The sequence below is a fragment of the Xiphophorus hellerii genome, chromosome 9, assembly GCF_003331165.1.
Source record: "Xiphophorus hellerii strain 12219 chromosome 9, Xiphophorus_hellerii-4.1, whole genome shotgun sequence".
In the NCBI taxonomy this organism is placed as follows: domain Eukaryota; kingdom Metazoa; phylum Chordata; class Actinopteri; order Cyprinodontiformes; family Poeciliidae; genus Xiphophorus; species Xiphophorus hellerii.
The window spans coordinates 18,510,973-18,534,018 of NC_045680.1; the positions used below are offsets into that span (position 1 = coordinate 18,510,973).

General features: G+C 37.4%; 2 protein-coding genes across 12 annotated transcripts in view; both read right to left on the bottom strand.

The window, feature by feature from the left end:
• The window catches only part of unc13a (unc-13 homolog A (C. elegans)), a 51,075-nt gene extending 33,457 nt beyond the window's left edge, over window positions 1–17,618 (bottom strand). For 3 of the 10 annotated variants that reach the window (XM_032571076.1, XM_032571074.1, XM_032571073.1), the window contains exons 1-10: window positions 17,214–17,618; window positions 6,843–6,872; window positions 6,648–6,747; window positions 5,389–5,506; window positions 4,866–4,989; window positions 4,462–4,532; window positions 4,139–4,193; window positions 3,371–3,400; window positions 2,225–2,420; window positions 910–1,029 (exon numbers count right to left, since the gene is read on the bottom strand). In XM_032571076.1, the coding sequence (XP_032426967.1) occupies window positions 910–1,029; window positions 2,225–2,420; window positions 3,371–3,400; window positions 4,139–4,193; window positions 4,462–4,532; window positions 4,866–4,989; window positions 5,389–5,506; window positions 6,648–6,747; window positions 6,843–6,872; window positions 17,214–17,235 (866 nt within the window). In that variant the 5' untranslated portion in view covers window positions 17,236–17,618. The remainder of the gene's footprint in view (window positions 1–909; window positions 1,030–2,224; window positions 2,421–3,370; window positions 3,401–4,138; window positions 4,194–4,461; window positions 4,533–4,865; window positions 4,990–5,388; window positions 5,507–6,647; window positions 6,748–6,842; window positions 6,873–17,213) is intronic. The other 7 variants (XM_032571079.1, XM_032571078.1, XM_032571077.1 and 4 more) reach the window with 4 other exon arrangements.
• An 873-nt stretch (window positions 17,619–18,491) lies between these two features.
• Window positions 18,492–22,177, bottom strand: hmg20b (high mobility group 20B). 2 transcript variants are annotated; one of them, XM_032571400.1, is made up of 9 exons: window positions 22,044–22,177; window positions 21,600–21,698; window positions 20,944–21,144; window positions 20,687–20,807; window positions 20,541–20,593; window positions 20,390–20,456; window positions 20,066–20,281; window positions 19,802–19,934; window positions 18,492–19,109 (listed from the first exon to the last, which is right to left on the bottom strand). In XM_032571400.1, exons 1-9 carry the CDS (start codon window positions 22,161–22,163, stop codon window positions 19,097–19,099), a joined length of 1,023 nt encoding a protein of 340 aa, XP_032427291.1. In that variant the 5' UTR covers window positions 22,164–22,177; the 3' UTR covers window positions 18,492–19,096. The 2 variants fall into 2 exon arrangements, with proteins under 2 accessions (XP_032427291.1, XP_032427292.1); XM_032571401.1 differs by having other exon boundaries at window positions 21,600–21,730; window positions 22,044–22,071.
• Window positions 22,178–23,046: the final 869 nt, after the last annotated feature.

Below are 23,046 nucleotides of genomic sequence, written 5' to 3' on the forward strand. Positions count from 1 at the left end.
GTTTTATCTATATTTCCCACAGTGGTCTTAGTTCAATAACGCACAGTGCAAGAGCAATAATGGAGAGAACTATATAATGACTTTTGGGCTGTGAGCCAGAGGGAGTACACAGTAGTATGGATGAATGGTCACAGAAACCACCACAGCACTCCCTTTTTTCTCAGTTCATAACCTATCTTACAATCTCTCACATCCAGAATCACATAGTAACAAATTCCACATATTGTTAAGTCTAAATACATATTTAACCTCTTATTTTCTGAAAGAATAAAGATTAAACTACAAACTGAAGGGGAAAATAACATTTATTGGCTTCTCTGTTAAGGCGCCATAATCAGAAATACAGCCTTTACTGCATCACAAGTGGGATTTAAATGTGTATAATTACCAAGTGTGAAACAGCCAGGACAAGACAGGGCCCTTCCTCAAGTCTCACATACAGGGTGAGGCTGTAATAACAAGCTGTCATGACAACAGATGCGCACAGACTCTTACAGGCGGTCCCAACGACTCCAACCAACAATTAATCCATCTGCCTCCAACTGCTGAAATATCAGACATGTCCACACATCATGTCAATCATTCATCCTCTTCCCACACACACAAAGAGAAGGCTGTACAGCCTTTCTAGCCATTAACACAATGCATCATTAGTTGGATCTGAGAAGGTTTTTTTTATTTTTTTTTTACCAAGAGCACAATAAGGACAGAAGCAGGAACAGTTGTCTTCTATAAAATTATATAGAAAATACATATACAAAGATAGGATAAGAGCGCATGCATGCAAGCACATCGAGCGAGGAGGACGGGACAAGTCCACCACTGACGTCACAGCGAGACGGTGTCACAGGCCGGAGCAGGATGAGGAAGAGGAGGAGCACAAATTGCAGAGGAGGCACAGAGACCCACCTATCGGACAGAGAGTGCCTACTGTCTAGAGAATACTGACGACTGGTGCGCCGGCTCGACCCTGAGCCTGAGTCGATATCGCTGCGCCCGTTGGTGGCAGAGTCTAAACTATCATAGCGTCTGGTAGGAGGAGTAGGAAGGGAGGTGGGGAGGAGTGGAGAGGTGAAAAAGGAGCATCAGTATAGCTCAGTGCAAATCTTTCAAAGAAAGCCCGAACTAGTCTGAGCCTCTGGCCTGCCCGGTTAAGAAATGGTTCACAACTTTAATTTAAAAGTAATTTTCAGATGGAAACCCGAGGAGTTTTGATTTGCTTTATCCCGCCATTATGTGCACCATTTATCTGTGATCCCACAGTCCTTAATTAATCTAAGACAGGTGTATTTCGAGCATTACTTGGAACTGTTTCACTCCAGCCGATTCCTTACTCTGATCTTAAAAATAACAGCCTGAGTGGCAAAAGGAAGTTAAGTTTATGATTGTGTTTATGAGATTTATAAAGTATGACTATGTTCATGAAAATATTTACATCATCTACGGCATTGCAAAATGAAAACTTATAGACAAATTGAGATATTTGGTCCTTTATGATAATGTTAATAGAATGTGATAACAAGAAGAAAAACATATTCAGTTTGTGAACCAATCCTTAAATATTTTGAAAAAAAAAAGACATTGCACTTGAAAATGAACTTCCCTCCTAATTCTTGCCAAAGGTAAAGATCTACAGTAGATTTAAGCCTTCCTGAGAAGTACTTCAGCTTTGATCCTCTGTTGCAATTGAGTTTTCTGCACAAGGCTGTCGAGAGGAAATCACATGGGGTTACATTCACTCACACATGCATACAAAGATGCAGACGCACACACATGCATTCACACGATAAAAAAATTCATCACAAAGGCCCACTTCATACATGACCTGTATACAAGAACTCTGAGCCCCAGCATGCTTGTATACACTGAGGCCTGGGCTGTTCTCTAGAGGAGGAGAACACAGTGGGAGATGTTACCATGTACAACATCGAAACAAAACAAGGCTACACGAGCTGGGTGGTCTCAGACGTCCGACGGGATTCGTTGATTAAGAAAGAATTTGTTTGAATTGGGAATTATTAATCTCAAAAATCTGGGTTTTTTTGTCCTGCAGCAACAAAAAAAAAACAAAAAAAAAACCCAGAACAAAACAAAACAAAACCCACTACCATTTTTAAAAATCCTGACCACCACCAAACATTATCAACCAGACTCCAGAGATAAATTTCCTCTTAATTAAGTAGGCTTTGGTGTGTATTTATAGTATTTATAGCATGCATGTTACCTCATGGTTCTATGATCGTAGTCCAGCTCATGGATGTCATCGCTGAAGGAGTGCCTGTAGTGTTGATGCCGCATTGGGTACTGGTGCATGGAAGCATTGGGCTGGGAGGTGGTGTAGAAGGGAGGAGGGATGCTGTTACTGGTCTCGCTGCGGTAGTCACTGTCCCTGTCATCAACGGCACTGTCTGGGTCCTCGTCTGTTCACACAACACAGTGGGAGACGAGATGAAGCTGGGTTGTGAGGCTTGGAGAGATCAGAAATTGTTGCCAACATTGTTGTTGCTTGTTAAACTTAACATTAATAACAACAAGGCTATGTAAAGCATTGTGTTAATAATCTGTAGAGGTTGAGAGAACAAAATAAAGAAAAATATTGAGAAATGTGAGATTTAAACCTTCTGTAAGTGTTTAAGATGTCTTAGATGTCTACATTAAGAGGTGGGATGAAGCTCTATATGGATGATCAAGGATGTTGTTAGTTTAAAAATATATCAGATAATGACCCAGTACAAATATGTCTCTATGTTTTTATGCCTAAGCTTAAGGAATGGCCCTGAAATCAGACTATTGGAAAATTATAGCACATACTTTAAAAGCTGATTGAACTTGGCCCTACTATGTCTGATAAGAGAGTGGTCAAATATCTAGCCAGAGTTAAGCTAGAATCGTATTTATTATTTAAAAATGAATGCAGTTGAGGAGCAACTTTCATCCAAATATTAGTTGGAGCATATGTACTGTATATATTTGAGTCTGTATGTGTAATTTACACCCCTTGTGACTAAAGAAAAGTTACATTAAATGTAAACGTGTACTCCAAATACTTTTTTTAATACACTGAAAAATCTAATTTTACACAAGTATCTCTTTAATTATCGTCTTCTGACTATTATTATTCCTACTGCCTCCTAAACATATGCCCGGGTGAGCAGCACATGATTCTTCACTGAAATTAATTACCGTAGATATATCTAATAATTTATTCAAAATATTTTAACATGAGCTGGAGCAAAGTTCAAAACAGGAAATCCATTTTCATGCACTTATGGTCTCAGAGGAAAACTGCACTGGGAGATCATTACACTGATTTGTGGACAATAAATACAGTTGCACAAGCCAATAGCAGAAGTGCATGACAGAAACTTACTCTGCTGGTCTCCCCACAGACTCCAATTACCTGCACAGAAAGAAATTGTTAACTTGTAAAAATTTATTTGAGCATATAATTCAAACACATTAAAAATCCACCAACACAGCTAACCAAACATGAAGGTCTGCAACCCTGAGAAATAATCATCTTATGTAAATCTGTTAGATGAGAAGCTATGAAAGAGGTGACTGGTGCATGTCTTCGTATGAGCAGAAAAAAGCCCAAAAAAACAAAGACAAGGTCATTCTAGCAGCTTATATAAAAACTGACTTTTTAAAAGCAGCTGCCCTTGATGCTTCAAAGTAGCTACAAGCAAAAAAAACATATATGCTGTTATCATTCAAACACAAGCTCCATTTGAATAAAGAAAGAAAAGCAATTGTAATCAGACTTGAACTGCACACGCTTCTCCACCTGCTCCCCATGTCACCATCACTAGACACAGAGATAGACAACAAAAGAGTGTGTCGGACACGCAGCATATGTCAACTCAATTTCATCACACATTTATCCCCTTTAAGTCATTCTGGAGCTCAGGCAGGCATGCATTTATGATTAGTCACATCAGTTTTCCCCTTGCTTTCCTCTCTCCATCCTCTGTTGAATCTAATAGCTTCATTTCTACTTTCTGCTTAGTCTTTTTCTCAATGAGTCAAGGAAACAGAGCAGAGGGAGCGGGGAGAGTGGAAAACAGGAGGCACAAAAAGGACACAGCGGGTGACGGCACAGAGGGAGGTGAATGCAGAAGATATCGGTGACACTCACAGCACTGTGTGGAGGGGGCATGGAGTGATTGCTCTTGTTCTTCTTGGTAGGCATACTGACGTTGAAAGAGAAGCATTAGAAACGGGCGTGTTAGGGGAATAACATAAAGGTCTTTGACTTGAAAATAATTCAAGGAAACTAGATCTTAGCGCTGGCAGCTCTGCTTTTTCTTGCAGATATGGAAAATATATGAGAAACACAAATGGAGGCGAATTAAATCCAACAGATAATTTGTATTTTAGAAGACTATATTATAATGAGAAAGGTAAGTAACTGCAAGTGGCATTTAGTTAACAGGTTACGCAAAATAGTGAAATTCTTACATCTTGATCTCTCATTGCATTAAGTTGCTCGAGTTTCTTAGCCCAGTATCTGGCCTCCTCTTCTGGAATGTCTACAGGAAAACAGAAACACGTTTCTCCCCTTAGAATATCAAGTGCTGATTAATTTAATTGCAAGGGCATTAAAGATGTCATAATTTTAGACATTGTGAAGGATACAGTCAGAATAAAAAGAGGATTGAACAATATCATAAGGTGTAGAAATATGCAATTGTACAAATTTTAGAAGACAAGGTTTTTTCTAAAAACAAAAACTTGAAGCACAAAGCAGAAGAAGGCTTGCTCCAGCAGTTTCACTTATTGATATACTTTGTAAAATTGCGCAAACACTAAAAATAGAAAAGAAACTGCATGGACAAAATTCATAAAAATGCTGACGACCAAACCTAATGGCAGTTCAAAGCGAGTGTCAAGCAGCAGCCTGTGAAAGGTCGGGTCTTTGGTTCCACAGATTTCATTCTCAGCCATAATAACATTCGAGTCCAGGGTCAGCCACTGACCCGGACCCTCCTGAAAAACATGAAATAGGACAAGTATATCAAAAATAAAAATAAAACATTTATTGCGTATTTTGCAGCTTCTGGATAAAATGTGTTATTTCAAATTTCAAATCAAACTTCTGTGAATTTTAAAACCTTCCTTCAGATGTAGAGTGTAACCACTATAAAATAATCACAACATATGTTTGCAGAACATCAGGTAGTAATCCTGACCAAAGATTGCTCTCCTCTATACTCCAAAAGCAAATAAATAAGGAACCCTGCATTTACACATACAGACTACAACCAATTCAAAATACATTATAAAACTGATCATATGATCTTTAACAAAATATAATCTTTTGTTAATTTAAGTTTTATGCTTAGTTCTTTTTCCCAATCAGTCAAGGTAACAGAGAAGAGCAAGTACCTCATTGGACTGTCGTATGCTTTGAAGGGGGATCCATACAGTTCCCACCATGGTGTCCCAGATCAGTCCTTTGTTCCAGACCTCCACTGTGAGGCCCAGCCCCTGGCGGTTTATTTCGCTGCGCATGAGAAAAGTTAAAAAAAAAAAAAGAAGAAAAAAACTACATATATCATAGCTGAATACAAATAAGTTTTAGCAGAGTAGAAATAAATGCCACCAGTAGCGGCATTTATATGTGGTAATGGATGTGTGCCATGATTCAGTCTGTTTAGGTAAGTGAGTAATTCAGCATGAAGAAAAGATGACTATCAACAAGGCTACTGACAGGACAGACAAGAGCAGAGACTGTGTTCCTGTGGGAATTACCAGAATAAGCTTCAACCTTTCACATAGCACATATACTGCTGCTCATGTAGCTTAAGGAACACACAAACTACAAATAAAATCGCCAACTCCCTCTGCATCTCTCAACATTTAGTAAGTCCCTTTTGCTATAACAACCAGTTTTAATTTGTCAAATCTTTCAGTGAAACATTTTCTTCCCATTTCCCAAAGACCTGATAAAGTAACCAGACTCAATGGTTTGCTGCTGTTTGAATAGTAGAGTAGCTACAGAGAAAAGAGACATGAGTCAGAGTAAAGGCCCTTCTTAAGAATCAGTTTTGTTTTTGGCAGATTTGCAGTATTACTAACTTCAAAAGAAATCTTTAGAAGGAATAAAATCCTCTGGGTGTGGAGACATGTTATGTGATCCTCTCACTCCTCAACAGGAAGATGGCTGAATAAAAGCAAGAAGCCACAAAAAGCTCCTTTTAGTGACTGTTTAGTGATTGATCACTAAAAGATTAAGAAATAATTCTCCAAAAGGTTATTAATCATTTTATCTAAATTATTAGTTTAATTAATAATTCTCCTAAGCAATTACGTAGTTATTCATATCCAAGCTTGACTCAAACTAGCACAACATACGTAACCTGTTACTAATGCTTATGTTTAGTTTCTTTTGTAGGAAGTCAACGATGTAAATAAAAAAAATGCTCATTTTTAAAAGGACAATCACAAACACTATTACACACTTTCAAATTGGTTTTCAGTAGTTTAAATGGGAGTGTATTTAAGAGAAAAAGTACATTAAAAACAGAATCAGGACAGTGGAGAACTCTTAGTAAAATGTTCATTTTGGCATATTTACAGGCAGGAAGAGAGAATAAATGTGGAAATGAAGGCACAGGAGAGATACGTGAAATAAGAAAACTCACAACATGAAGTCCTGTTCCCAGCATGGTTGACTGCCACGCACAGCAATGGTGGTGCTCTTAACATTTTGCACCTTCAAGGTCACGTATGTGTTAAATTTCTCTGTAAGAGATTAAGCAAAAATTTCTCCTGGCTTATACTTTTTGTTTGTTCATATTTCTTTGTTTAATGTACGTACATTAATGTTCATAACTCACCTTGGGGTCCATCGAGCTTGCCTTTCTTTACTGTGTAGAAATTGAAAAAGAAAACAAGATATTAGTTTGTTTCGTCAGTTTTAAAAGAGTTCAATGGTGCAACTATAAGGCAAAGGTTTTCCAATTGTTGGAAGCAGGCCGAGGTTTGCTGCATAACATGACTTTTGATAAAGAGTATGCAACTTGAACAACAACATGGGACTCTCCTCTGATTAACACTGTCTTTGCCCATGTCAGTCTACGTGAACATTTATGTCCTTTTTACATTTATGTCATTATCTTTCCATGACTTGAACAGTGCTACATGAGATGTTTAAGATCTTGTTTCGTCCCTGACCTGTCGTAGAGGTTGCTTGGTTTTAAATTATGTTTTATGTTCATTTAAGTCCTTCACAGAACAGTTGTATTTATGCTGAGATTGAATAAGACAATATGACTTTTGACGGAAATTGGTTACTCTAGATGTGATTTGGGACTTTCAGAGTAAAGCGAATTGAATATAAATCCACACCCAGTTTTGTACACCTTTATTAGTATTTGGTAATCCAAATATCATTGTCTATTATAAAACCATAATAAAATATGCTGAAGTTGTCAAATTGTGAAACAGCTCAAAGGGTATGAATACTTCAGGAACCAAGCCTAATCGTAGCCTCAAGCTCACACACTTTAAAGTATATCTGACTGGTGACTGACAGCAGTTTGGCATTTTAGAGATGAGGTGGGAGGTCTGCCATTCTCAGGCCGGGATTCCTCTGTTCTCTATGGGTAGAATGCCAAGATCTCAATATGAAAGACTGCATCCATTCAGTAGATGTCATAGTCTCTGGGTCACTTTTTTGGAGCCTAGAGAGGAACAGCTTCTGCTAGAGGTAGAGGCAAGCATGGCCATATGGTTTGTTATCTCTAAAAGATGCATATGTGAAATCTCTCAAAGTTTTTAGCATGACAGACTTAGCAGTACAGTCGTTTTCTCTGAGAAGAGGAACAAAGCACTGCCAATCCACCCACGCAGTCCTCTAGCGGTACCAGAATGACTTTTAAAACACCACTGATGTCAAATTGGTATTTATTATTCATTTAATTTTGACCCCTACTGATGTCTACCCTCTCCCTGTTCAGCAGAGAGGTATTAATATTCAGATTGCTGATATTTAATCCCTGCTGATTGCCTGTTTTTATTCATACTGCATTTGGGAAATCAGGCACAACTATCAAGAAATATATATGAAAAAAAGACATTAAAAACACCAACTTGTAAAATATTCCCTGGCACATATGCGAATGACAGCAGGCAGTGATTAAGGAATTTGCTTATCTTCCATTTTAAAATCTTCCACTTTTCTAGAAACAACATTTTTGCATTTACTTTATTTTTATTTTGCTAACCCCTTTTATTGTCAAAGTACAAAAGAAAATGTGGTAGATTTTACAATAAATTCTTGTAAACTGATTGTTCTAATCTGTGCTGGAAAATACCCTAGAAAAAATTGATTATACAACAGTGATATATCATAAAAACCCCTGCAATAAAAAGGCAATTGTCCTATTCCACTAGACAATAGGGCATTTTTTTACATAGATTTAAACTATATGTCTATCCCAAAGACTGTTAATACATCATATAACAGCTCTGCACAGCAGCCAGGAAACTTGGTCAAGTTTAGCTTAACTGGTTAGTTTCCTGGCACAAGCATATATTTTAGGCATAATTTAGCCTTCATAATATTTAATTTTGAGGCCATTCCATATCAGAAGTTTAATTTTAGCCTGCTTTACCCATTCTAAAACCCACTTGTGGTGTGTGTTTTTGATAATTGCTAAAATGTCAACAAATCAGCTGTTAATTTTGGGGGAAGTTTGATGATGTGGAGGTAAATTGCTTACAGTGCTATTATTTTATGATGAAGAAAAAATAGAACAGCTGATGATGTCTGGAAGTGTATGAGCAGCATCGTGAACCTAACATGTGGAGAGGCTGCAGATTAAACTGTTACTCATGTCTTTGCAGTGGCTAACCATTTTCCTACCTTAGGAATACCCACTATTGCTACTTGAGTGTTTGCAATTCTGTGGGTTCTCACTCAGTGTGTCGACCACTAACATACATCTAAATCATTAAACCCAGTGCTTTGCATAATAGATGTACCAAAAGGCGACATATTATAGAGACCATGTCTGTTTTTTATGGAGTGTTGTGAGAACAGAGCAAGATTTCCCCTGTCCAGGCAAAAAAAAAATTAAATAAGTAGTAGTTTTAAAAAAACATATTTCCCACTTTTCCTACTTGTCTAGATCTTGAAAATAAAATTGCAATTTTAGTTTGACTATGGATCACTTAATAATACAGAACTGTCAGTCAAACTGTCCAGGATAGTAGTAAATAAATATAAATCCTTTTTGTTCAGTCAAGCAAAAACAAACTGGACTTGAAGACAGATAATGACAAAGCAACACATTCTGAGTCATTTTCTTAGTCAGTGAAAGCAGGAACGATAATCACTGGGGACAAATAGGTTTCTTAAAATAGCATTTCCCCAGCAAACCTCCAGGATGATGCCTATCTCTGGCATAACAATGGCTCTGATTCATGAGTCAGGTGCCAAAGCTGGTGGTGTGGTGAAGCATACGCTTCTTAGCCAACTTCAAAGGAAAACCATCTTCCAGATGTTAACCCGCCAACAAAGCATTCACATCTGAAGGATAAGCAAGACTTAATTCAGTCAATTCACATTTTACAAGCATGTGAATACTAGCAGTCATTAACAGATGCACCTTAGCGGCTCACTTGCCAATCCTCTCGCACAGCGTCCTATCCTCATCCAGTCATTGCCCTTTCCATCTCACTCCATCACTCACTCCTGCAAGCTTCCCCTGCCATGTGGTGAGTATGCACATGCACTTCCTTTCTATCTCTTTTGCTTGTGCTCCATTAATCTCTCTGTGGAGCCGACGGATGCAGTCAGAGTGAGCTGCATCCTCAACTCTAAAAATAACCGCTCTAGTGTGACAAGGCTGGGGAGTGGGGTGCTGGAAAGAGAGAAGAGGGGTGCGTGTGTGTACGGGTGTAGATGGGGGGTGTTGGAGGAGTACATGCTATCAGGCATAAGGCTACACCAACACTGCTGCGTTTACAACACAGTGAAGAAGAGAGTGTTGCATATTGTGTTGAGTTGCATCCACAGCAATTAGAAGATTCCCTTTCTCATTCTTCACTGAGGAGAAATAAATGAGTACGCTCCTAAATTTAGAACTAGTTGGAGAAGAAGCTAGTGTTTTGTTGGAGTGTGTATAGTTTCTGTCTTTATTGAACTAAAATACAGAAAACAGTTTGAATTAAATTGACTCTAAAGGTTTCATAAACATATTTAAGCGAATTTCTCTAGACTCCAAATAAATATTCATATTCAGTGATGCGTCTATATAAACTTTCCCCAGCACCACATAGATGGCATGGTGTCATACCATGATCATGTTTAAATCAGATTCTCTTTCTACACAAATGTACTAATAAAATAGATATTAATGAGACATTGTGGAACTGATGCTTCTTAGTCCTATACATTGTATTTTTCTGATGTGTTCATTGCCATCTTGCAGCTGGGTGTCACAAACAGGTCTGCTGACAGCTTTAAATGCGCTTACTCAGCCTCAATGACACAGTTTATCATTTCACAGATTACTTTTAACAACACAAGACATATTAGGGGATGTAAACAACTCTGAGTAGCTAATACTACATGACCACTGGAGCAAAAGTGGGAAAAGACATGAGACTTATCCCACTTATTTCACAAGTATTCTCCCACCCAGGATCAACCCATATGTTATTGATGTACAAATAGCTGCTGGCCTTCTAACAGGTCCCAAAAAAGTAACTAGGAAATGTGTATATTGATCTTAAGAACCACTGAAGATACAGGACCACCAATGAACCTTCAGTCTCAACATGTAGGTGGCTCAATGACAAGACGCCCATTTATTTTGTCCAGTTCTACTTTTAACACTTAAAAATAGGTTTAAGCGCATAAAAATAAACCACAGATATTTAATATACCTCCTGCATATACACCTACTTTAACCTTCCAAAAACTATTCTTTTTGGCCATTTTTTTGGTCTTTAAAGTGTCAAAATGTCATATGGTGCGACTGTCCGAACTCCATTACTGTTTCAAAAATGTCTTAAAAAAAACATTAAATCTGTTCAAATATATTTTCTTTCCTATTTGGCATGATTTTCAAAGTGTTTTCTTCATCCTATACAAATTTTCAGAGCATTTTTAGTTATAATTCAATTATAACATTTAAACAAACTTTGTCCGAAAATCTCCATTTAGCAAAATGTCATGTGGTGCGACCGTCAAGAAATTCCAATTTTTGGACTTATATTTTGAATTCCAGCCACAAACAGGAAGTTGCATCAGCCAACATTCTGCCAAGAACCCCCTGAGCCAGCAAAGAGGTTTGTTACTTTTTTCAAATTTGATAAAAAGTATCAGTTTTAGCAGTAGGTATGTAGTGTCCATATTTGGATATCATGTAGTGTAACCTCAAAAATACTATTAATAAGTAAATATTCCTACAAATATCTATTTTAAATATTAATTTCATATTAGCCTTGTGTTGGAAGCTAGCTTGTTTTTTAAGGAGGCTAATTATTTGCTTGTTAATGTTGACTGAACATGAAAATATCATTTGGTGCGACCAAGTAGTGTCATGTGGTGCGACCGTTGTATTGTGTTTGTAATGACACTTTTATGCTTTTGTAGGGTAGTTTTTGTGCTTTTATTTTTTTAATATTATTTCCAGAATAGGTTTTAATCATTTTGAACAATATCATGAAAATACAATGGAACATATAACTTGACAGGGGTACTTACAGCATGTATTTTGTCATTTGTTTTCATCTATTTTACTAGATGCCACTCTCAAGTCAAGCAAAAACTGCTCGTCATAGGCAGCGTGTTAATGCTGACCCTGTGGCAAGGGAGGAATACCTAGCTAGGAGAAGAGAGAGTTATCAAAGAAGAAAGCAACAAGGAAAGATCATATAAAGTCAGATGATATGCATCAAACAGAGAGAAAGAAACAAAGAGAGAAATGGAGGGCTGCATCCCAGACGTACAGAAAAAGAAAGAAAATGGCAAATGCTGTTTTAGATATAACCCTGCCATCCATGGAGGATATTCCACCTGTCTTAGGTGATTTTGAGAGAACACAAGAGCTCGAAAATGCCAACCAAGCTGTGACAGACCCCATCCTTACTAAGCAAGGTTTTAATCCACCAACGTCCTCCACTCCAAAAAAGAGAAAGAAAGCACAAAAAAAATATTGTGCAACACTGCAGAAACAGAAACATGAACTGAAAAAACAGCTCACCCATCTAAAGAAACAAATGATTAAGATGAAACAACTAAATGATAAATTTAGAAAAAATGTAAAGAGAATTATGGCAAAACAAAAAGCAAATGTAAGTGAAAAATTCAAGCCAAGGGGATCCAAAAAACTGTCAACACAGAGAAAGCAAGCAGTTGTCAACTTTCTGACCAGAGATGAAAATAGTCGTCTTCTATCAGGGAAGAGAGACACCATCACCAAAAATAAACAAAAAATGCAGAGAAGAGTTTTAACAAAACCACTCATTGAACTCCATGCACAGTATCAAACAGAGGTGGAGCCACATCTTTCCCTGTCATACAGGCAATTTTTAAGAAAACGTCCATTCTTTATCACTGAACCAAAGACCAGGGATAGAGATACCTGCGCTTGTATGGAACATGAAAATATTAATCTTTTAGTAAGCAAACTATTTAAAAGAGGACTGCTGAAGACCAGCAGTGTTTCAGAGTTATTGAAAATGATCGTATGTGACCCCAAAAGCAAAGCATGCATGGATCGTGTATGTGTAAAGTGCTGCTTTGATGAAATTGAATTCCCTGACACAGACTGCACTGAGATTTCTTGGGAACAGTGGGAGAGGGTTACGTCAACAACTGGTGAGAAAACCTTTGCAAATGTTTTAAAAAAAACCTATACAGGAACAATCCAGGACTTAAAAGAACTATTTCAGAAAAAGCTTGAAGCACTTGCCATTCATCAGTTTAACTGGGTCCACCAAACGGAGCAGTTCCGTGACCTAAAACAAAATCTGACTGAATCAGAAGCTGTTCTACATATTGACTTTTCTGAAAATTACTCATGCAAGATGAGCACAGAAATACAGTCTTATCATTTTGGAGGCAGCCGAAAACAGGCCACAATTCACACCGCTGTCCTCTACAAAGCCCACAGCACCAGATCTTATGCTACAGTGTCAAACAGCCTCCGTCATGATGAGCGAGCAGTGTGGGCACATTTGGAGCCCATACTGAAAGAGCTTCGCGAAACCAGTCCACAAATTACAGTTCTTCATATTATCAGTGATGGACCTGTTACACAGTATAGAAACAAATCAAACTTTTACCTCCTTAGTACTGTGCCTTTCCTGACTGGGTTCAAGCACGTGACATGGAACTACTCAGAAAAGTGTCATGGAAAGGGTGCCCCAGATGGCATTGGTGGCGCTGTAAAGAGGGATGCTGATCTCTACGTTAGACGTGGTGGTGAGCTGCAGACACCCCTGGACTTGTATGGGATGCTAGCCAAAAAATCTGGGTCAAATATTACTTACCACTGGATTAACGATGAAAGCATACAGAAGTATGATGAGCTGATCCCAGAAAATTTAACTGCTGTGAAAGGAACCTTGAAGATACACCAGGTTTTGTCTTCATGCACAGCCCAGATCAGTCACAGAGAAGTGTCATGCTTCTGCAAGCATGCAGTAATGAAAACATGCCTCTGTTACCAGCCAGTAAAAGTCAACCTGAGAGAAACTATGTGTTTCATTGAACCTGCACCAAGCAGTCCTGAACCATCAAAGGAACAAGCCAGTCTTCAAGACTTAAGTGGCAAGTTTGTGATTGTGAGCTATGATGAGGTACCATATGTGGGCCAGGTACTTCAAGATGTAGGAGAAGAGGTCCAAGTGAGCACCATGCAGCAGTCTGATGGCAAGAACATGTTCACCTGGCCACGAACTCCAGATGTAATCTTTTACTACAAGAAAGATGTACACGCTGTCATTTCAGAACCTGAGCCAGCAACATCACGGAGTTCCAGGTTGAACATCCAAGACTGGGAAAGGTTTACAAATGCTTGAAAATAAGCATTTCTCTTTGTTCAAATAGACTTTATAGTCTCCAGCAGTAACATGATAGTCTGAAGTTCATTGAAATCTTTTAGATTTGAAAGAAGCATGTTTGCAATGTTTGAAATGTTACAAAGTTGTTTATTACTGCCTGTATTTTTATGTAAATTAAATTGGTGTGTTTAATTTAGACACCAATTTTAGACACAAAAAACTTGTTTTTGTAACTGTTACTGGATGTTATTATATTTGTATGCAATAAAAAGATTTTGACCTGTTTATTGGTCTACATTTATTATATGAGTCATTTGGTGCGACCATACATCATGTGGTGCGACCACTTAACGAAGCAACTCTATTAAATTTAAAAAATAATATCTAGTTTCTGGAGCAGAAATATGAATCACTAAGACAGTATTCTCAAGTGAATGGTATATATATATATATTTTATCACAGTTTGATGAAATGGTGAAGAAAAATAGTGGTCAAGTCTGTTATAAATGGAATTTTACAGTTTTTTGGGGGGAAAAAATGTCATAATTTCCAGAAAAAAGTAAAGAAATTTATAAACTTTATTTCTAAACACCTTAAATAAATGGAAACTTATAAAACAAATGTTTAATACATCATGGAATATATCTTATTTTAAGATAAATCACGGTCGCACCACATGACACTTTTAAGACCAAAGCCAAATCATATTGATAAAAAACCTCTGAAAAGGCATAATTTTAAAGTGAAATTATGATTTATATGTGCTCAACATTTCAAATGTTCTAGCAATTGCAATGGGTATACATATTTTTAAAATTTTTATTTTAGCCTGGTGGAAATCCTTATACGTCATTGAGCCCCGTACTATGTGCACATATTTGAGGATAAAGTACCTATTATGAAGGGTTGAAACTGTCAAACCTTAAGCATGATCAGAAAAAATAATCCAATAATTTATAACTGAGAGGCAAAAAATACGTTACCCTTTGGTAGCCCTGTTATGCTTGTTGGAATACATTCTTCTGCACCAAATAGCTTCAATTCTCAGGCGTTTTGCAGTTTAAAGGGTAAACATCTTTTTTTAGATCAGGTTTTGACATACCAAATATAAATGCTTAATTTGACTAATGTCTTGCTTTGCTGGATGATCCAGTGTTAGTTCATGGGCAGATTGAGAACGCTTTTCATCATTTATGAATTCACAATTCACTAATATATTCAAGTTATCCATGCCCAGGCAGATCCATAATAAGATACCTAAGGTACCAAAAAGTGACGCTGCTATTACCATGTCCTACAACAGCTTTTACCAGAGACACCAATACATGTGCAGGGCTTTGTACATATAACTTGTTATTAAAAGTGTTGGCAATGTAAACAATCCTGTGAATTTTTTCAACTGATGCAAAATTGACGTGACTACTACTGAATATTAAATTAAAAAAAACAAAAAACAGCCACATATCATATTCACCCTGGCACCAAACTTTACACTTAATACAATGCAGTGAGGCAAGTACCATACTCATGGCAATCGCCAAACGCAGACTCGGCACTGGGCTGCCACTAGAGAGACATAATTCATCACTCCAGAGAACTCATCCCTAATGCTCTAGAGTCCAGTGCTGCTTGGATGCAGCTGCTCCGCCATGGAAAGCCATTTTATGAAGCACTGTTCTTGAACTAATCTGATGCTTGCATGAAGTTTGGAGGTCTGAAGCTATTGATTCTGCAGAAAGTAGCCGACTGTGCACGATGAGATTCTTCATGCCCCCTTATCATTTGACTCTTGTATCACAAACACATTAACAACTAACAACTAATCTTTTTGTGCCCTAAGAGGAATTTTTTGCGAGTCTTCCACATGGCACCCAACATCAACTTAATAGGCATCGATTTAGCTCTTATCAGACAACAATTTTATCAAGCAGAGCGATTACATAGATTTTCTACCCAACCTCTACAGGTCCACATAAAAAGGGTGCAAAAGGAAAACCAATAGCTGTCATTAAATCACACCTAAATCCACAACCTTAACCCTCTGATGCATGAATTATGATCCTTTGTGTCAGAATTTTTTTTCCATTTTTTAAAATTCTTTTCTTAAGGCATAAAAAAGGTAGGAACATTTTTTTGTAAAAATAATTTTTTTTAAATTTTTTTTTTTTTATGTGATCAATTGTAATTTTGTCCAAATACAAAGTTGTTATTTGAAAAATACATCAGTAGTATTGTTCCTTAGGGGTTATCTGATGTCACAATATTTCTTTTACTTGCAAGAGTCGTCTACAGTAGAAGGAGGGACCGGGTCGGTTCTCATGCTTTTTTGTCTGTCGGCCATATTGTATTTAACAAAAATAATTTCTTGCATTTGCAGCTGATGGCCAGTAGTTGATGGTATATTTTATGATGCATTAGTGTCCACTTCAGTGGTCTGTGTGCATTTATAACATAAAAATCCACAGGAAGCACAAGAAAATGGCTTTTAGATAGCTGTCCACTGTAGTGACCACTATGCATGAAAGGGTTAAAGGACTGGATCTCTTTTGGGATCCACTCTACATCCAGGGAAATACAGCATATAAGATAAAATTTCAAACACATATTTGTAAAATGTAATTAAAAAAAGATTAACAATTTATTTCACATTAGCTACATTGCAAGAACTGGTTGCCATGAACATAACCAGATGTTCTTTTTTATTATTATTTTCTAGTAGGGTATCTACCAAATACATTTTAAAATCAAGGAAAGCAGTAAAGATGCCACCTGTTTTTCTTTTAGCAAAACAATTTACAAAGCTAAAAGTAGATTACATCTTGATTTACTATATTTGACAGAGGTTGCCAAGAGCACACACCTGGACTAATCTGTAATATCGATCCGGTTGTAGGAGTGCCAGGTTCTGTAATATCCGCCTAAGGGCTCATTAGACTCCACATTATTAAATACTTTCTTTAGGTCAATTGTTGTGCACTAACCAAATATATTATTAGAAATATACACTACCATTTAGCATTTATTCCACACCATTTTTCCACTAAGAATATTTTTAATGCAGGTGACTGAATTTTTAACTTACTTTCTTCAATAAACCTCAAGATTCTCCTTGGAGCTGCTCAGACCAGCTGGTCAAAGAAACTGACAGTACATCGTGCCAATGCATACACTGTTAGGTTTGTCTTACCTCCAACACACAGCAATGACATTTCTTATGCGCTCCTTTAGTCCAGACTCCAGCTTCTTCACCAGTTTCCTAATTGGCAGTGTTAATCTGTGCTGCAGGCAGCCCGGGAACGATGAGCGGCTGGGCTGGAGATGGGTGAAGCCAGGCGTCGCTGGTTAGCAGCGGCAGCGGAGCCCGACTGTCTTCGTGACAGCCGGCAAAAAAAAAAAAAAAAAAAGAAAAGAAAGAAAGAAAAATAAACAAACCGTCGACCGTCCTCTCACTCCGATAGGGAACGCCGGCGTCGCAGCCCTTTCTTTCCCCGTTTCTTAGCGCCTCTTTCCACACCTCCCGCTCTCCCTCAGCTCTCCGGTCCCCAGCAAACAGCCATCTTGTTCAGCTTCAGCACCACCAGCTGCGCGGACAGCGGTGACGTCAGAGCGCATGGCGATGGTGTGGGGCTCGCCACATTACGAGCTCTTAAAATCTAGTTGAATAATAAATATGTGATCTATACTTGTATTCCGCGTCTTTTGAGCTGACACCCCCTAAGTAATACCATTGCCATCAAAAGTTACCTAATTTGTAAATACATTAAATGCATAAGTAATTTAATCTCAGTTTAAACACTTCTGTCTTCAGAGGTATCTTTGGGAATATTATGACATGAAGAAAGTCAAAAAATAAAAACTTTGCTAAATAAGAAAATAATTGTACTGGCTCCCACGGGTTCATGTTAGTTACAAAATAATGCTAAACATTTATAACGGCTAATATTTTACACTATCACATTACATTACTCTGTCGACTTATCGGCAATCTTAAAAAGTATTTAGATAAAACATCTCAGAAATGATTGTTTGCTAAATCTTGATTTTTAAATATGTTCTAAATTCCAAGACCCCGACACTGACAATTTCAAACTCCCAAAGTTAACTTTAAAGAATATACTATGTCTTATTTATCTGGAATTGCATTTATCTAAAAATTACTTGTCATGGTTCTGAAAACCAGAACCATGTCAGATCACTCAACAGGAAATTATCCTGTCGTTTACAATAATTAAAAACAAACAAAAAACAAAGGCCAAATCCAAGCTCAAATAAATCCCATGCAAGGGTCAACATCCCCCTCTGCTGGTCCACTTGCGTTTTGCAACAGGGCAGTTTTTCTCCCTATTTCACCTAAATCCTAGTCAGACTTTTTAAACGTTGTGGTATGCAGCTGCAGCAGCTATTCATGGATGTGATTCAAACTTCTGCCTGTACACTTTCACAGATAGAAAACAACAACAAAAAGAAACATCTATCAAACCCTTTATTTGAAAACAATGTGTTCAAGATGATTTATTGGACATCTGTAAAAAATACAAACACACTGCACAAACATACCATGTTCTGACACAATTTTAAAACAACATGTTCATCCCACGACCTGGCAATGTCAAAAGTACAACATTTTATACCCCAGCATTCAAGATTTAGCCCTGCCGCTCCTTTTTTCTTTCGCCAAAGCATTCCAGAGAAAATATAAACAATTATATACATGCTGAAATGGATTTACCATGAGCCTGTGGATAACTGCTGATAAAATGCTATAAAACATAATTAGAGTCAACTTTATTTGTCCAGTTATAGGGCAGTTCGGGGGAAAACTAGTCTATGAAGAAATACATGCATGCTGCCACACAGATTCACATTCGGAATAAAACATGCGCAGGAGCTCATGTCACACAGAATTCATGTACTCATAAACAATAGACATGAGTCATATGGGTTGTTCAGAAGATTTTGTACCATTTCCTTTGCAGATGTGATCCAACCCACATGCTCTGTTGAAAAGGAACTGATGTGGATTATTATATGGTCATGTGTTCTGATGAGGCATAGATGGTCGGAGTTTCCTCATAACTTCTCGCTGACAAATAACATAGAGGCAATAATTATAGCAGAACCGTAAAATATATGCTTTGAAAATATTTACAGTGTCTTGCAAACATCTTCATATCCCTAAAACCATGTGCATTCTGTACAGTACCCTCAAAACGTCAATTTTAATCCTAAGATGTGGGAAGCTAGCAGAGACAAAGATTTTGCAGCTGCAGTAGAGGTGATCTTACAAAGTTGAATTTAGGGAGGCTGAATGCATATTCACACAACATTTCTAAAAATGCTGTATAAAAGTTGAACAAAACCATGTTTTACTCCTTTCAGTTCATAACAACATGCTGCCATTTGTGGATCAGTATCATAAAATGCATAAGTTTGTGGTTGGGACATGATCAAATCCGGCAAAGTTCAAAAGGTAGGAATATTTTTGTGAGTTACTGTATTAAATAAACCTATTTAGGAATACATTTCAGGCAGAATTCTCTTTCTGTTGCACCCATTTGCATCTTTATCTTGTGAAATAGTTTTTTCAATGTACAATAAAAAAAAAAACCCTCAACTTTAAAAAGTTTGTGCTCTCAAATGTCAAAGTGTACAGCTAAACATACAATTCTATCTATGGGCAAAGGAAAAGATGTACTGGATTAGAGTGAATGCACTAAAACATACGAGTTTGAGTATTTCTGCAATGCGTCAAACTGACCGGGATGTAATATTTACCTGTCGAGATGAGAAAAGACCTCGTGAAGTTGGCTGAGCAGGGCGCGGTGTTTCTGAGGATTCCCCTCTAGGACTCCACTGAGTCGACTCAGGTATGAGTCGAGATTACCAAGAGACGCCGTCTCCCCTGTACCTGTTGAGGCATTCAAAACAGTTCACATAAATGTCCATGTTTTCATTTTATTTTACTTAATCGTCTTACAATGAAATCACAGGATTTGAGGTTTAATTAAATTGAAAGATAAAAAGAAAATAGCTTTTGACCTGGCAGAGGGACTGTTGACAAACTGTTGACCAGTGTGTGTTTAATGGCCAGCAGGTGTTGGTGAAGAGCCTGAGTACGCTTCTCATCCTGCCCTAGTTCAGCCTCCAGGCGTTCTTTAGCAGTGTTCATGTCGTTGATGTGACGCTGCAGCACAGCGTTCTGCTCTTCGAACTCAATGTTCGTCTTCCGAAGCCGCCGCAACTCAGCTTCCCGAGCTAGAAACACAGAGGCAAAGTTTTGCCAGTATTAAGCATCACCTTTCCACACAAGCTAAAAACCAGGAAAGGTTTTGGTACCTATCAAAGTGTTTCAATATCTATCACCTTTATTTTGATCAAGAAACTCTTCTGTGAAAATTGGAATGTCAAATCTGCTTGAGAGGTCAACAGTCTGAAACAAAAATAAAACACCGACTGACAACTTGGCTTTGCAACATATATGAAATAAATATTAAACTACACAAAGGTCGCCCACCTTTGTTAAAGACGATCCTGAGCCAGAACTGACAACAACTGATGGACTGTCTTCTGAAAAAAAAAGAAAAGAAAAAGAAATTAGCATTATACGTGTTTTTTTCAAAGCACAGATAAAGGCTTTAAGAATTTGAGATCTGCTGTTACCCTTTTTAATCTTCTTGTCATGTATCTTGGCACTGGTGATGTGGAAGGCCTCAGTCTGCTGGTATTCCTTCAGCTCCTGGGCGTACTGCATCTTCTCTCGCTCCGCCTCGTCAAGGTAGCGCTGTCAGTAATCACACAATTCCGAATTATTGTGTCAAAAAGCTAAGAGTTTCTCCTGGACAAAACTACATTTTCATAGATAATCATGAACGTTTAAAGACAGAAAAAAAAAATGAACAAACATAAATAATAACAACCTGTTTGTCATTTTGGGCTAATCGTGTCCACTCTGCTCCGAGTCTCTTTGTGATCTCTGGAAAAGGTAAGTCGGGATATCGGGCTCTCATAACTTCTCGTCGCTCATTTAAGAAGCGGACATATCCTGTCACGGGGGCCTTAGGACCATTAGGTAGAACCTTCTTTCTTTTCTTTCCTTTTGGCCAACCACGTTTCTTTGGCTGCAGAGAAAAACAAAGCAAAACAAACAAACAAAAAACTAGGCTTTAAATTATGTACCTATGCAACAACAAAGAAAATACTGGATGAAAACTTACTTTCTTCTGTATGACAGTTTAAACTGTGCAACATAACATCTTCATCAATATTAGTTTGAGTAATGATTAATGATTTTCTCACCATGTGCACCTGATCTGGTTAGCCTATGTGCAATTTTAGGCATTTTAAGTGAAAATAAATGTCTTAATTTATTCCTCATCAGAAATTGCATGCTTAAAATTACATTTTGTGAATTTTAAAAAAATGTTTTTTTTTGTTTTTATGTTTCATTTGTATTAAATGAATTTTTCAACATAAAATAGAAATCATAACACAGATCTTTGCTGCTGTGTGCACATATTTATATCTGTAGCTATGTTTTTATCCGTTTGTTGTTTTTCTCTGCAGTAGCACCCACCTCCTCTTGTTGGTCCACTGTGTGTGAAGCTTTGGGCTGCTGAGATGCATCACTCTGCTCTTGTTTAATTCCCCCCATCATCTCTTTCCACGCCACTTGCTATGAGAGAGTGGAACAGAGTCAGGGTGATTCTGTAGAAACACGTATTAGTAAGAACGAAAATGAGGAAAGCATAAAAATTAGCAATAATTGCCAATCAGGAGCAGCGCTTTTAAAGCTAACCTGCCTGCTAGCAGATCGTTATGGCTAACGTTTACTGGTCGGAGTCACACACGCACACACAAGATGAGCAAAATTAACACAAAAAGGAAAGCTAAAAGGATCAAATTTCCATCGGAAAAAAACAATAGTTATGTGTGGAATAAATACTGATGACACAAAAAAGTAAGATTTTTCTTTATATGAAATTTTCTAATACTTTTTCAATAAGCGTTTATTTCTCACCCGATAATATGTGTCCCTCGGCCAAACAGGAAGAGAAGTGTTTCTGCCTTCTGATTGGCTGATATCGAGACTCGCGATTGGCTGGTTGGTTGAAAAACCCACCCCCTCTGTTTGCATCATAACCAGTATGCACTGGCTTACGGAACATAATGCAGGTTTAATAAGCTTTCCTCTGAATGTTGTGGTTATCTGACGCAAAATCTTACGCATAAGGAAGCAACGCCGTACAAACATTTTCATTCCTAGTTACCATATTGGACTTCTATGAACCACTCAGCCAACTGTTCAAGTAAGGGTTAAAATTATTTGTATTTTACCTTTTAAAACTTGTCCCAACAGTTTGCTTTTACAAGACAAAGTCGGCCATTTTGACGTTTTATAGAAAAGGGGAGTTAATAAAAAAAACATGATAAATTACTGTTAAGACTTCTTTTGGAGCTAAATCAAGAACAAATATACAAAGGTTTCTCATATTCAAGTGCCCATTTGAATACTGGTTTGTGGTTACTCGAGTTCCTAAGCAGAACATTTGTTTTCACCGTTTAAAAGCAATTTCGATAGTACCGATTGTAGCAGTAGTTTTCAAGATCAATCAACTTACCCGCAAGTACCTTTTGAATTAGATGGGAATTCAATATTTTTTTAAATAAGTCTTCCTATATATCAAGCATGTCTCCCCCATCTTAAAATACTAGAACGCAGGCAACTTTCACAAGACACTTATTTCTTTAAAGTATTACCGGCACTATCTCTACCTAATTGTTTTCTAAAACAAAATGCATGCTTTCTACAAGTTTTAGGTCAAATCTCTTCCATATTTATAATTGAAAAATTTGACCTAGAACTGTGAAGAATTAAAACTAATTAAAACCAATAGCACCTTTAAATATATAGTTTGCTTTTTTCTATTAAACCCTGCTAATAGACTGAGCATTTCCAACATGAAAATCAATTATAAGTTCATTCCAAACTCTCATTAATTGCACGAATAACCAATAATCCA